Raw genomic sequence first — 16,545 nt, forward strand, 5'->3', positions numbered from 1 at the left:
AATTGCTTCCCGTGGACGATGCCATTATTTTCGTACGAAGAAACAGACTTCAAATACTTTGATACGTTCCTGCTACAAGATGCCTCAGAAATAGTTTTATATTTCCCACTTGAAGAGTGCAAGCCTTGCTTTATACTGGAGGTATATGAGGACATTTAAAGCAATTTACCAACCAACCACCATTTCATTTCTACTTAACACTTGATTGACCATTGGTGTGATGGTTTAGTGTGATGGTTAAGAGTGTAAGTGTACTTTAATGCAGTCCATAAATGGTGAGAATTATGAGTAAATTGTACCTATGTGCAATACCTGCAATGGCAACATTTCTGCAATGAATTTGTACTTACATTACTTAACAAAATTTTTGTACTCCTTAGTCACAATTGAATACCGTTTTTAAATTCTAAATCATATGAATTGCATGAAAAATTGATAAAATTAATGTCCCTGCCAATAAAGATGAACATTGGATGACTTTACAAGCCATTTTTAAAATAAACTTTAATTTCTACGAACAAGCGAATTTATACTAAAACGCATGTCGAAATAAACATACATCGGTTGTAATGTTGGGGCCAACGTAGCAAAGATAACATCGAATTTTTCATTCTATGGTAATGCGAATTTTACAATAATCATTGTCCTCGATCGTTCGATCACACTCCATTACACACAAAATCATTTCATACCATGACTCATTTGTGCAGGTATAACACCTTCAACTCCAATGAAATGAAATTACATAATACTACTACTTCATCAAGTACCATGAACATCAAATTAATTAGAGTGCAAACAAATGTCATGTCTCAATGTGCGTTCCACTTAACCATATCCTCATATGGAATTGAAGTAATCTCATAAACCCCCTTGACATCATCAACCATCTATCTGATTCAGAAGGGAAGAACTTGCATCAGTATCTCAATTTCAATTCAAACACATCATATGTGATACGATGTAATCGTTTCCACAGTTGCACCTTCAGGCATGAGCCCAGGTTTGGATCCCTTTGGCTGTTATTTGGTGCTATTAACTATACCTCTTCATCATTGTACAAAAACTCGTCATCACACCTCGATGAAAGCACATGCTCAACTGAAAAATCAGCCCTCCGAATTAATCAGCTGCCTACCTGCATTAGGTGTCCACTAAAGTGAAATGACAGAGCAGAGCAAGTAATTAACTATCCATCCAATCAACGTAAGAACCAGAAAATGTACTCACCCATGGAGTAGAAAATGTGCAGGCAATCTAATGGCCAAAAAACGAACCCTTTCACATATCATAAACAATACAGACCATAAATATAATGGTGAAGCCAACATACAAGACAAGGAAGGCATCGCACCAGACCAACGCAGAGGCTCATGTTCGCTGGTTAACAGCTTCGGATGGCCGTAGTTCGAGCGACTATAAAATTCATAAGGAGTCCACACTCCACTTCATGTTGAGGCTTGGTGGTGACAGGCAGATTATTGTCAAAACCTTTACTGGGAAGACAATAACCCGTGAAGGTGAAAGCTCCAACACCAGCGATAATGTTGAAGCTACAATTCAGGATAAGGAAGGAATCCCACCAGACCAGGAGTCAACTTTGCACTTCGTGCTGAGGTTGCGGGTAGGCATGCAGATTTTTGTGAGGACTCTAACAGGAAAAATCGTCAGTTCGTGTTGACAAGTCATATGACTGGGATGTACAAGAATGATGATATATTCATTTTAGTTATGATGTTGATGTATCCTTTCACATTTCATGAACAATACATGCATTATATCGTCAACGCATACACACAAAATTTACCGACAGTACCATCCCATGCTTACACTAAACATGTATTATAGCAAAACGATATGTACCCTACAAAAGACAGTTTAACGTGTACCATATTTCAGGAACTGTAAATGCATTATGTCGTCAACGCATACACACAAAATGTACCGACAATACCATCACATGCTTGCACTAAACATTTATGTACTGTACATAAGACAATTTAACGTGTAGCATATGGGTGAGCAAACGTATCCGTCCCTAAACCAAACCAAATTCAAAGCATGTCTTTGTTACCAACAACGTATCTACTACTACATCAGACCTTATCAAACCACTTGAACTCACTCATTTCTTTACTCTCTTTGCCCTTCCCCTCGTGTATGGCGTCCATGTAGGTGGTGCACGATGTCGAACACGAGTCGATCGCCGCCTATTTGTGCTGCCCACATTGCCTCCCTTCTCCGGTATGGTCACTTGTGCCGACAACTCTGTGTCAGCACCCATATAAAACATTTTAGCATTTTAGTGAAACTGTTCTGTGTGAACGACACCACATAGTCGTGGAATAAGATTATTGAAGGAAAAAAAGCACATACCGTCCACCTCCGTGACGTCATGAGTCGATGGGCCTTCCTTGTTGTCGTCGCTGGGGAGGGTGGGGACAGTCTCTCCTGGGTCTAGTTCAAAGAAAATTGGGTGAAATGAATAAACACAAGATATGAATTATCATTTGCATAGGGGGGGAAGTGTTTGGTAATAGAACCCAAATCACAGAAGTTGGAAAAAATTACGCACGTACCATTCATGTCCTGCATGTCACCCTCCTCCGTACGGTCGTCGTCCTCTGGGCTCTATTTGTCTCCGCCTTCCCCATCTAGTTGGAAGATAGAGAACAAATGAATGAACGAGTGAAATTGAATATATATGCGTATGATGAAATGAGACGACAGAAGTTGAAAAAAATAACGAACGTACCGTTCACCGCATGTATTTCACCCTCGTCTGCATGGTCGTTGTCGAGTGTGCTCCGTTTGTCGCTGCCTTCCCCGGCTACTCGAAAACAAATAAGTAATTATTGAACGACTTAAATTGAAGACAGTAAGTAAAGGCAAATAAAATAGGACAAGAAAGATATCAGGAGATGAGATGACATAAAATACAAAATTTATGCACCGTTCCCCTCCTGCATTTCAGCCTTGTCACCACGGTTGTCGTCATGCGGGCTCCGTACGTCGCTGCCTTGCCCGTCTACTTGGAAACCAAAAAAAAAAATAGTATTACACTCATATTCAATAGACTAGCATATCACGAGATGACATGACATCGAAGACCAAAAATGTGTTACATAGAACTAACGGACATACCATTCACCTCCAAGTTCCCGATAGGGGAAGGACGGCCACCGTCATCCGGGCACAGGTCCATGTCGCCTCCATGTACATCAAAGTAATTTGGCAAATTCAAAAATACATTTCTAAGCAAACGCATATGAAAAATTGCACACGTGTTGTAAATGGAAGTAACAGTAACATAAACTCATATCTTCGTGGGGGTCGTCCCAAAGGTTTGGCTCATTCACTACCGGAGCTGCAGCGGAAGTGGAGGTGCCACTAGACGGGGGCACCAAGGTAGAAATGAAGTCCCTCAGTCTGGCGAACTCCTCGGTGACGTGCTGCATGATTTCAAGTTTCACGGTCCGCAACCTCATCTCGAAGAGGATGCACTGGTCATACAACATGCCCTTCACGTCCTCCCTCATCAAAGTCACTCCACCACGCGTACCCTGAACCCCAGATGTGGACGAGGCAACCACTGGAGTGGGTAATGCACCCGACTATCGTCCCGAGGCATCCACTTCGTCCTCGCTGTCACTACCACCGGTCTCGCTGGAGGGGTCGCGATCGCTTTCTCCACTGTCATCAGGCTTAGACCTATCGTCCCCGTTGCCCTCCGGTGTGTGATGGCCATCACTCGCGGATATGTCAACGTCCTCGCCCCTGCACCGGACTCGTCGTCATGCCCGTCACCCGCATCGCTACCGTCATCTTCCCCACTAGCTAGTGCCGCCTCATGGAACTGTGGGCCGACAACCCTCCTAGCGAGGTCGTCCAAAAATTGCACTGGATGATCGGGAAACGGCGCCAAACTAACGATGTATGGCAGATCACGCTCGACCTCCGTGGGACGAGTGCGGCGTGCACGTGCAGCTGTAGAAACAGGGGAGAACATGTAGTTAAAATATAATGCATACTATTCCCAATTAAATAAAATAATGGAAAGGCAAATGAAAAATGTCCATGACCTGTATGTCCCTGAAGAACGCATCGTATGTACGCTGCTGTGGTTGTTTGGTGGAGGTCCAGCACAAAAGTCGGGGCGAGCGTTCACCCACACGCTCACCAAAGCTTTCGTCGAGTTCAGGCATGGCCTCATATGCCCAAATCTGTCCGGACGATAACAAAACAAATGTCGCATTAATATCCGTCCAAACACTATGGAGGCATGGTCTAATACTGACAAACAAAACACATAAACATAATGTTGTTCGTACCTGCATGACGATTGAAAATTCGTGAATTGTGTAACTGACGTCCTTCTCGTTCTTCGTCTTCGCATCGCTCATTTACGTGCCCAAATACCCTAGAATCCCTTCAACAAATGCCTATACCCCACTTTGGCCCAGGGGTACGCAAAAAACAGCTCCAGGTCGTCCACGATGGCAAGCGTATCCTCATCAATGCTGACATTATTGTCCGGAGCAGTGATAACTCCTTCCACAATTAGAGCAAGCCCGAGCTTGTATCTATCTGCCCCGGGTGTCGACGCGCGGAGAAAGGCCTTCTCCAACTGGGCACATGAAATCTTTTCCAGCGATTTGAAATATTTTTCCTTCAGCCTCCTCTTCTCCAATGCCTTTGTGTACCGATCGCCCTCCGAAAACGACCCAGCATGCAGTCCAGTGACGATAACATACTCCTGCAGTCCAAACCGGGTAAGGTGGCCCTGTACATTGAACTACAACTCATGGGACTTATCGCAACGGATCCCTCGGCACACCAATGCCTGGATCAGCTGAGTAGAAAACTGGATCTCCGAAAAGTCAGCTCGAAGTCGGTCGTTGAAGTTATCCATCACTGTTTTTATGTACTTAAAGTTGCTCCGTTGCGAGATACGTGCCGGCAACCGTTCATTCTCGGGCACCAGAAATTGAAATTCCATAATATCTGCAGATGAAACGATAATGGTTAGACCATAATTTAACAGCAGCTGAATATTACAAATTACAAGCGTACTTCTGCGGAGCATGCAACCACATCAATTGGAACAAGTAATACGAGAAACTTATAAGAACATATCATCTACCCAAAGTTGCAGTAAACATTTATTATGGCGAATTGTGCTTGCAATATTCAACAAAATAACATGTTAGCAAAAAAATTTTGTAATGTGTAAAAATACATGCGGTAATGACATCTGAATGTTTGACAGACATGTTGTTTCTTGACGCACTTGCAGTGTCGTCTGTGCCCACCGTCATGTGTCGAGACACTGTCACCGAAACCTGTATCGACAGATGACTGCACTCTGCCTTACAGTGGCATACGTCATCTGTCGAGAATGCCAGCAGCTAACTGTCGGGAACGACAGTTCATCTGTCGGGGTTCAGCCAACTGTCGAGAATAACAGGAGGCAAATGTCGGGAACGATAATTTTCAACATAAATATGGCATACGTATTCATGGTGTCCCAACCCACAAACTTGCTACATAACAGTGGAAAACCAGGCTCCCGAAAATTCACAAAACGCTTTAAAACTTAGATGTTACATATGCATGGTGCCCTATATCAAAATGTAGAACATGCCCAAATCCGGTCATCCCAAAAATCACAATGAAGGTGAAAACGTGGATATTAATTCTAGAAAGTCATTTCATAGCCAGCCATGCAAAGTACGAATGTAAACACAATGAAGCAACCAAGTAAAAAACGACCGTTACAGTAGAAGGCAAGCAAACAAGACTAGTTTCCCCTTTATAACTACATTGAAAACACCATCTAAGAGATATGCAAAGCAGCAAGTTGGTTTGTGAATATCTTGTGCGAGATAAATTCAATACATATTCGTACATCACAATAACAAGAGAGAAGAAAGTGCTTTCACCTCGTCTAGTTGTAGCAGTTGCAAAGAGCTATGGACAGATATGTCTCTTTTCTTTGTTCACACTCCACAAAGTTTAGTTCTACAACAACAGAAAGAAATGTTGCGCATAAAAAACGTATTGAAGAAGAGCATATATTGAAAATGCCACATTTCTTGAATACCAATCTCCAAATATTTTAATTATTACGCATTATAAACTGAAAGTGTATATCAAGTATAAGCAAAAGTAATATTAAAGCTGATTTGTAATGGTCAAATCCCTTTTCCAAATCAGCCCACAGAATATTGATTCCTATAAGTTACACCTAAAGAATTCATGGTTTTGATAGAGACCACAATGTTGAATGCTGAAATGTGAAGCAAGGATATCAAGTTCACGACATATGTATGAAGAGAAAGTTCATATTCACACATGAAGAATACTGAAATCAAGAAACTAGAAATTGACATCATAAACCAACTAATTGATGCTTAAGCAGTTATAAAGAGAAAATACACTAAATGCTTACGGTTTCGCGTATATCCAATTCAATCTGGTATTCTCATGCAATACTACTGCATTTAATTACCTAAATGAGTTTAATGACGGGCAAAAGAAAAGCAAGTGGAAATGATGATATTCCATCATTACCAGCTCCTTGCATGTTCAGGATTTTCATAACTATGTTCTAAATCTCAACAATCTTAAAAGACGTGACCTTCTTTTAACAAACAATAAAAATGGTCCTCATTTAGAACAATGCATCTTTTCAGTTCCACCTTCAACCCTTCTTAGACTTATAAGTCTTAACTGGCAGAATTTGATCACTAGCAGCATGATAAAGCGTACTAGGAAGCTCCTTCTTCAAATAAACACTCAAATATTTAAATCTTTACAATTCATAATTTTTAAATCTTGACAAGACATGAATTCTATAGAAGTTGTTTCCTGCATTGGCATCAAAGTAGGGATATCTTTTGTATTGAGATTTTGACCCATGCTACCATGCAACTTATGTAATCAGCCCCATACAACATGTATATTTGTGCACAATTGCATTAACACTTATAGCATAAAACCAAAGCAAGAGGCAGAATTTGCACTAGTTATATTTAAAAGTAAGCATCAAGAAATAATTGAACATGTCCTCAAAAGAAAGCACGGGATGCCCTCTGCACCAAGTGGACTACTCTCAGACAACCATGAGACTCATCAAATTCAATTAATTTTAGTCCATTAACCTTCTGTTGATGTTGTCAAACTAAACTCTAATGAATGCCTCAAAGGGAACTCAAATCTAGCTGCAGGTGGGGGTGTGATAAGAATCATGTAGGTAAGGTTCTCCTAGCATGTTATGACTTCTATGGCTCATGTTCTTCTTAAGCTATGCTATTAATTTGGATACAGCCCAATTATGTGCAGAGATTGATTCACTTTTCTAATGTAAAATAAATAAATAAAAATAAAAAAGGAAGGCATAGATGAACTTCAGAAAGTCCAATACTATTTAGAAGAAATTCACCACTGGGAGAGTAGGCTCAACATTCAGTTTTTCCATATTTGGCGAGAAGACAATACATTTGCCTACCATTTAGCTAATACGGGGATACAAATATAAAAAGTTCAAGCTTTCAATAACAAGAGTTAACTGCTGAGATTAATGGATTGCTTAGAATAGATAAATGTGGTTTGTCAAGCATAAGGATGTTAGTGGCCTTAGTTTCTTGTTCCTTTATTCTCTAACCTGCAAACATAACTCATGTATAGACTAGGTTTCTTTCCTTAAATTTTGTTATATTTCCAAGAAGGCAAGGTTCATTGAAGTCCAACTCCTTTGTAAAATTTTAGCCAATCAATATACTAGGCGATGGGGCAAAGCCAACTCCCCATTTTGTTAAGCTAAGAGGCCTAAAAAACATTATCTTATCTAGAATGGACTTCACCAAAAAAATTTAAAAAAATAAAAAAAAAATAAGAGGAAGAAGGTATCAAGGACCAAGAGCTCAATGAAAATAGAATAAGATTCATCTTATAGCAATTAAATATTTATAGCAAGGATCAAGTAATATGGGACCTCATTGGAAAACATCAAAGTCGTCTGATGCGAAGATAACTTAAATTCATTTTACCATTATCTCAGGTCATTCAAGGGGAAAACAAAGCATCTGATCAAACTACATTAATTTTCAGCACAGAAGAACAAGAAGAAAACCAATCACAAAAACACATGGTAAAAATCAACCAAGATGTCAGTTCCTGCCTTACATGTCGCAAGCTTAGATAGTTTCTGCGAGGTCTGGTGAATCCCGATCCCGATCTTGGATGCCTTACGGTTGAATTAACTAAAATAATATAATTTTTCTGAAAAAAAAGGAAACATAATCTTTACAACAACTGACGAATATGGGATAATATATTCAAAAGAGTTAACAAACATAATCTTTTAATATATTTTCACAGACAACAACAATTTCACATCATCAACCATTTCTTTCTAATTTAAAAACAATAACCCACAAGCAATACAGAATATATTCAAAAAAGGGCTCACAAAATTGCTTTGAATTAATAAACAAGAAGACCTGAACTGTGTGAGATTGAATACTGAGACCGACGCACAGTCCACAGACTTCACCGCCTCCGGTCCTCCAGTTGAGCTACTACTTCTGCTCGAAATGAAAATATGGAAATTTAAGGGTTTACTATTTGCACTTTTCAAATGGTTTCAAATGGAGTTTGGGACCTTGGGTGGATTTTGCTCTGCCAGTTTTAATTTCCTCATTCCGAGCAGTTTAGATACAATGGCTAAACTATTGCTGGCAATTTTCTGATATTCAGTGGAATTCTTCTTCAGATTCGTTCACTTCATTGAGAGAAATGAGAGAGTGAACGAGCGATTTAGGGTTCTTCGATTGGGGGATTGGTGCGTGCATTTTGGTTTTTGCTCTGCTTTTTTTTCTTCAATAATTCAATTTTGTCAGACACTCTTTCAAAATTTTGTACAATTTCTTTGATTGGTCTAATCTCATTTAATTAGGACCTATAGGATATTTAAATTTGGTTTTAAGGGTAAATATGTCTAAAATTGTCTAAATTTGACATTCTTGTAATGTCAAAAAAAAGTGACATTTTTGTAAATACAACACCAAAAGTTGGCTATTTTGATAATTTCCTCTATATTTAATTAATAAAATATATAATTAATTAATTAAATCATAAATAATAAATATCTGATTTTTGAAATTTGAAACATTTGTTCTTAGTTTTGAAATAAGTGATACTTAACCTCTTAGTTATTAATTTTTCCCGCTGAAAATTTCTTGTGTTTTGAGAGAGATGGGTTATGGGTTCAAGACGGAGAAGATATTAAATTTATTTTTGTTATTCCTTTTTTTTATTTGAAATCATGTTTTGCTTGTTCAATTTATCCACGTACATAGCACTTTCGTTGTACCATATATAATATACGTACATAAATGACAAAGATAAATTAGCCCTTGTTTGAGCCCCATTCTTTTGAAAAAAAATATATTTTTCAATAGTGTTTTGACATCATCTCAACCACACTTTCGTTGTACCATATATAATATACGTACATAAATGACAAAGATAAATTAGCCATTGTTTGAGTCCCATTCTTTTGAAAAAAAATATATTTTTCAATAGTGTTTTGATATCATCTAAACCACAATTTTCAATAAAATAATAATACACGCAAATTCAAATTTTTTCCTTATTTTTTAACCACATATTTCTCATGAATATAGTATTCAAAAATTCATTCTTCCCCCCAAATTGAGGCTCAAAGAAGGGCATAGTCTCTAATTTCGTTCTGTCCAATGTGAATAAAAATTGCTGGCCGAGTTGAAATGGACCAAACAAGTCCCATTTTTTCTTAATATTACATTTCCCTACTATATAAAAAGGGCAATCTCAGAGGTATTGTAGAGGCAACAATGGATTCTTCCACTTTGTCGCACTGTAACTTTTTATTTTTTTAATTGTAGGAGTAAAAACGACGTCGTTTGTCTTTAATTATTTCTCTATTTTCACATTCCACTACCACTGTAACTATCACTTTCATTGTAATATTTCTCCATCTTCACACACTACTTCACATCATCTAATCCAACTAATAAAAAAAAAGAAACTGAATGATTTAACGAATTAAACAATAACAAAATTACAGGCAAAAATAAAAAGAAACAAAAAAAAATTATTGTAAAGTTTTTTTAATTTTATTGAAATGATTAAAATTAAAAATAAATATTATTTAATTAAAATTGAAAGAATTGCATTTTATCATTAAAAAAAAGTAAAAAAAAATTTTAAATTGAAAAAAAAAAGAAATTTTAAAACAATGGTAAAAAAAAAAAAATAATAAAAAAAAAGAAATTTACGAAAATTAAATAAAGAATACATAAATATTATTTAATTAAAGTTAAAAAAAATTAAGTTTTATCGTAAAAAGAAAAGAATTGAAAAGAATTTTTTTTAAATCGAATTATTTATATATTCTTTCAAAAGAAAAGAATCATTTATATATTCTTTATTTAATTTTTGTAACTTTCATATATTTTTTTATTATATTTTTTAAAAAATTGTTTTAAAATTTTTTTTCTTCATATTATAAGTAATTTTTTGTTCAATTTTAAAATTCTTTTTTATTTTTTTCGTTTTATGATAAAATGTAAATTTTTAATTTTAAATAAATAATATTTATTTTAAATTTTAATTATTTCAATTCAATTAAAAAACTTTACAATAACTTTTTTTTCGCCTGCAATTTTTTTCTTTAATTTGTTAAATCATTTAATTTTTTATTCGTGTTGGTGGAAAATTATAGTTACAAACTAAATGATTTAACAAATTAATTGCAGACAAAAATAGAAAAAAAATTATCATATATTAAATTGAAATAAAAATAAATATTATTTAATTAAAGTTGAACAAATTACATTTTATCATAAAACGAAAAGAATTTTAGTTTTCAATTATTTCTCTACTTCAATTGTAATATTTCTCCATTTTCACACACTGACTACTTCGCATCATCCAATTTAACTGATAAATAAAAGAAGCAAAATGATTTAACAAATTAAACAATACAAAAATTAGGGGCAAAAATAAAAAGAAACAAAAAAAAGTTATTATGAAGTTTTTTAATTAAATTGAAATAATTAAAATTAAAAATAAATATTATTTAATTAAAATTTAAAAATTTGGATTTTATCATATAAAAATAGAATTAAAAAAATTTTAAATCGAACAAAAAATTATTAATAATATGAAGAAAAAAGAAATTTTAAAACAACTTTCCAAAAAAATATAATAAAAACAAAATAAAAGAAAGTTACAAAAATTAAATAAATAATATATAAATATTTTTTCATTAAAATTAAAAAAATTATGCTTTATCGTACAAAGAAAAGAATTAAAAAGAATCTCTCCATCCACAGGGAGATATTTGTGGGATCCATCCCACTGTGTGTGTGGATGGAGAGATTTCTCTCCATGAGAATTTTTTTTAATTTATTTTGTTCATATTATAAATAAATTTTTTTAATTTAATTCTTTTCTCATCATGATAAAACTTAATTTTTTTCAATTTTAAGTAAATAATATTTTATATATTCTTTCTTTTATTTTATTTTTATTATATTTCTTTGAAATTTGTTTTTTCTTCATATTATAAATATTTTTTTGTTCGATTTAAAATTTATTCTTTTTTGTTTTATGATAAAAACGTAATTTTTAATTTTAAATAAATAGTATTTATTTTTTATTTCAATTATTTCAATTTAATTTAAAAACTTTACAATAACTTTATTTTTTTTTTAAATTATTTAATTTTTTTTTATTCGTGTTTGTGTAAAATGATAGTTACAAACTTAATGATTTAACAAATTAATGTCTATCTTTTTATATAGCTATTATTTTTCGTTCCCATCATTAGATATTATTGTAAGAAATCATGTCTATTTTTTTATATACAAGTAAAAAAAATATATAAAAAAATAAAATTGTTGTAATAAGAGACAAGAACCCAAAAGAAAAAAGGAATAAAGAAAAAACCTCTCTGTGACATCACGAAGAGTTGTCTCTACGTGACACGGAGAGACAAGGAGTGTGTCATGGCCACTCTCCGTGACACGAAGTGGAGAGACAAATTTTTATCCAGATTAGACCCACGCTAGCCGCATTTCTCTCCATTATTACAACCAAAACTGCGACTGTCATTTCCACTGCCACCATGGCCCCATTACCTGATGCCCGAATAAGATTGACGCCGAGAGCAAGTGGAGGTCGAGGTGGTGCATGCACTGCAAGCCCAATTCCAGATGGAGGTGGAGGATGAGGCCAGTTCTCTAGTGGTTCACAGCCCTATGACTTTTTTTTTATACTTTTGAAAGAAATTATCATAACATTCAACAAGATATTACGTGTTTTAGCTTATAGAATTAGAATCAGAATCAAAATCAGAATAATAATAGTAATAATAATATGCCATTTCCCCACTATCAGAAAATGGGTAATGAGAATAATTGCAATTAAGGAACCAAAAAAAAAAAAAGAATTACAGGCAAAAAAAAATTTAGGAAAAATTGCATCCGAGGTATCAAACATTTCGTTTATTAGCAGACTTTGCCCAAACCTTTAGTTTGTGCCACCGGAGATACCAAACATTTAAAAAATGTGTAGGGCCAGTCCAAAATGACGGTTTCCTTCTATTTGACCGCCAAAACCGTCAATTGACCCCTTTAATGATAATTCCAAGAATTTTCCTCAAATAAGTGAAGGGCAACATGGTCATTACACACATATCCCTCCTCAACATCAAACACGTCAGCTGCAACTTCCTTCCACTCACCATCCACTATGAAACCTGCGAAAACCCACGAAGAAGACGAAACGGACTTCGAAGAAGACGAACATCCAGTGAACATTGCAGCCCACATTCGAGGCTCTCTTCCTCAACCCGTGTATGGTAAGTGTCTTCCCCTGTTTTCGGTTTACGGTGTGAAGTTGTATGATAATGAAGTTCCCCTGTTCGATTGTGTTCACGTACTGGGAATTCAAAAATTTTAAGTGATTTGGTGTATTAGAGCGTAATGCTTGTGTACTATCTTTTCTGCACATGTTCGCTGCTCGAACTGAAAAGGGCTAGGGCTTAACTTCCTTTTTTTCGGTGTTTTTTCAGGGGAAAAGTCAAAGTACTTCAGCATACGGCTTCATCATGGTGGAATTTTATTGCAGAAGATGAGAAATTTTGTGTATGAGCATGGGAAAATAAGTTATATAGACTATATCGACCCTGATTTCTTCAATAGATTTCTTTTGGACAATGCCGTGAAGATGTTAGGATATTCTGATAGAATTAGATATCTGTACAAGATGGAGAAGAAAAGAATGAGTGAAGGTTCATTTTGGTTGGTTAAAGACTCAGATTTCATGAATTTAGTGAAGTGGCTTGGTGATAATAGGACAGCTGAACTGTATTGCTTGCCTGTAGTTGAGGTTTTGGAGTTGCCTTGGGATGAAACAGAACAGAAGATGTTCAAGTGTTTGATTGTGAGACTGGTGAGGAGTTGGTGAAGGTTCAAAAGTTTGGTGAAGCATTGAATGAGTAGCAACCATGCTATACAATTGAGATTTTTGATGAATCAGTAGAAGGTGATGACGTGTATGTAGTTGATGAAGTGGATGACATGGAAGCAGATGAAGAGGAAGTTTATACAGTGCATGGAACAGAGCATGAGTATACAGAGGTTGATTTTATAGGGGCTGACGTAGACTCACATGAATCAGAAGTGCATGCTGCTGAAACAGAGAAACCACATGATGTTGAACCACAGTTGAGGTTTGAACATGAGTTGCATGACGCTGAACCACAGCAGCAGGCTCAGCAGGAGCTGCATGCTGCTGAACAAGAGGCGTAGGCTGCTGAACATGATGTCGAAGCAGAGGTGCAGCCTGCTGAAATTGATGTGCATGCTTCTGGACCACAGCAGCAGGCTCAGCATGAGCTACATGTTGCTGAACATGATGCCGAAGCAGAGGTACAGCCTGCTGAAATTGATGTGCATGTTTCTGGACCACAGCAGCAAGCTGCTGAACATGAGTTGCATGATGCCAAACCAGAGGTGCAGGCTGCTGAAACTGATGTGGAGTTTGTTGAAGGTCCTAAGCTGGATGATGAATATGAGGAGGGTATTTTGGGAGAGGAATTCACTGACTCGGAGTACGAGCAGGAAGAAAATATTGTTGTGAAGGATAATGATGAAAACATATATTTCAGGTTGAGTGAAGGTTTTGACATTGGTGCAAGTGGTGAGCAGGAAGGTGTAAGGGATGTGCAGGAAGGGGAGGCAGCTGCTGGGAAAGAATCTGGAACAGAATACGAAGACTCCAGTGAGTTTAGAAGCTTACCCAGTGATACCGAGGCTGAGGGATCATCTGCCAGAAGGAAGAATGTGTGCTGGTTTAACCCTGCAACTGATATGAAAGATCCACAGTTCAAGCTAGGTAATGTCCACTGTTTTGTGTAATTCATTTCTGGTTTAATTCATTTGGATGATAATGCATTCTGGTTTAATTCATTTCTGCCAGGGATGAAATTCGACAACGTCAAGATTCTAAGGAATGCAATAGTTCAATACTCAATCAAAAATTCCAGGCAACTGAGATACGTGAAAAATATGAGGACACAGTTGAGAGTTCGGTGTCAAGATAATTGTCCTTGGGTTTTGTATACGTACCAACAACCCGACAAGAGTCTTAGAATTAACATATTTGTAGATGAGCATACATGTACCACGGTGTGGCAAAATAGAAGGGTTAATTCAGGTTTTCTGGCAAAGAAGTACGTGAGAAAATTTAGGTCTGATCCAAACATTCCAATGAGTAGTTTTATGGAGACTGTGAAAGTGGATTGCATGTATGAGATTTCAAAGCATCAGTTCTACAGGACAAGATCGAAATGTGCAGAAGTTATTAACGGGATTGTAGCTGAGCAATACAAAATTTTATGGGATTACGATGAGGAATTGAAGAGAACAAATTCAGGCAGTACAGCCCAAATCGAATGTTCGGGACATACTTTTAAGAGATTGTACATCTGCATAGGGGCCTGTAAGGAAGGGTTTAAGGCTGGGTGCAGGCCAGTTGTTGGGTTGGATGGATGCTTCCTAAAATCTGCAGAAGGTGGACAGTTGTTGGCAGCTATTGGCATTGATGGTGAGAATTGTATGTTCCCGTTAGTATGGGCAGTTGTGGATGCAGAGAACAAAACAAACTGGCAATGGTTCATAGAATTGTTGGTTGATGACATAGGGATGCACAACCCTCAAGCTTGGACATTCATATCCGACAAACAAAAGGGTTTGGTGGATTCCATAAGTCAATATTGTGAAGGAGCGAAGCATAGGTGTTGTGCTAGATATCTTTATAGCAATTTCACCTTGACACACAAAGGTCTGGTACTTAAGAACCTATTTTGGACTGCAGCAAGGGCAACAACAGTGCCGGAGTGGAAGAGTGCAATGAATGAGTTAAAAGACATGAGTGAAGAGGCTTACAACTGGTTCCTTGAAAAACCTCCTTCCCAGTGGACTAGATCCCATTTTGAAGAGCATTCGAGATGTGATATTCTTCTTAATAATTTGTGTGAGGCATTCAACTCTTCCATTGTTGTTGCCAGAGACAGGCCCATCATCTCCATGCTAGAGAAAATTCGGCATCAGCAAATGATAAGGATGAATGCAAAAAGGGAAGCGGCAGAGAGGTGGGATCATGCATTCGGGCCAAGAATTGTGAAAATCATTGAGAAGGCTAAGTCTGAGGCAAGGTACTTGAAGGCAAACTATGCAGGCAACCAGAAATTTGAGATAAGTAGCAGAGACGGTTTGAGGTGGAGCATTGACTTGACAGAACATGCATGTGCTTGCAGAAAATGGCAGCTCACTAGAATACCATGTCCCCATGCAATATCAGGCATGCTTTCAAGGGATATTGGCATATATGAGTACATCAACCCATGGTATAGCAAGGAGACATGCCTGAAATGTTACTCCCCAGTGATCCACCCGATGTCAGGGCCTGAACTGTGGCCGGAATTGGGAAAGCATCCTCTCACTCAACCTCAGAAGAGAAAATAGGCTGGCAGACCCAAAAAATTGAGGAAGAGGTCACAGGCAGAGCCACCTGCAGGCGTGAAGATGGGAAGGACTGGCATGAAGATGACGTGTAAACGCTGTGGAGGGTCTGGACATAACAGAAGAAGCTGTAAGGAGGCACTGCCTGGTGAAGATAGTTCACAGCAACAGTCTCAACCAACCACACAAGAAGATACATATACCAAATCAACAAAGGGGAAGAGAAAAGCACATTCAACGCAAACCTCCAAGTCACAGACAAAGAAGTCCAAGCATAGAGGATCGCAATCTTGAACATCATGTGGTTTCTCTTGTATAGTTACCTTTTTGGGGAAATGTTGTGGTTTTTTGTAAACTGAACTGGAAATATATGCTTCCAATGCTGTGTATTTTGTAGATGTAACTAGAATTTTTGATGAAATTGTTCAATGTGATGATAATGTTGATGTCGAATATCTTGCATTATGTT

General features: G+C 36.8%; 2 protein-coding genes across 2 annotated transcripts; both read left to right on the forward strand.

Annotated features, from left to right (window-relative positions):
• Positions 1 to 1,315: 1,315 nt before the first annotated feature.
• Positions 1,316 to 1,681, forward strand: LOC111371831 (polyubiquitin-like). Its single transcript, XM_022994003.1, has one exon. It carries the CDS (start codon positions 1,316 to 1,318, stop codon positions 1,679 to 1,681), a length of 366 nt encoding a protein of 121 aa, XP_022849771.1.
• Positions 1,682 to 14,834: 13,153 nt separating this feature from the next.
• Positions 14,835 to 16,079, forward strand: LOC111371832. The gene has a single exon (XM_022994004.1). The coding sequence runs from the start codon at positions 14,835 to 14,837 to the stop codon at positions 16,077 to 16,079; it is 1,245 nt and encodes a 414-aa protein (XP_022849772.1).
• The last annotated feature ends 466 nt before the right edge of the window (positions 16,080 to 16,545 follow it).

This window comes from Olea europaea, chromosome 22 (assembly GCF_002742605.1).
Source record: "Olea europaea var. sylvestris chromosome 22, O_europaea_v1, whole genome shotgun sequence".
NCBI lineage: Eukaryota > Viridiplantae > Streptophyta > Magnoliopsida > Lamiales > Oleaceae > Olea > Olea europaea.

Excerpts from the sequence above, each read along its gene's own strand:
- LOC111371831 (XM_022994003.1), top strand. The coding sequence starts at position 1,316 with ATGGTGAAGCCAACATACAAGACAAGGAAGGCATCGCACCAGACCAAC.
- LOC111371832 (XM_022994004.1), top strand. The coding sequence starts at position 14,835 with ATGGAGACTGTGAAAGTGGATTGCATGTATGAGATTTCAAAGCATCAG.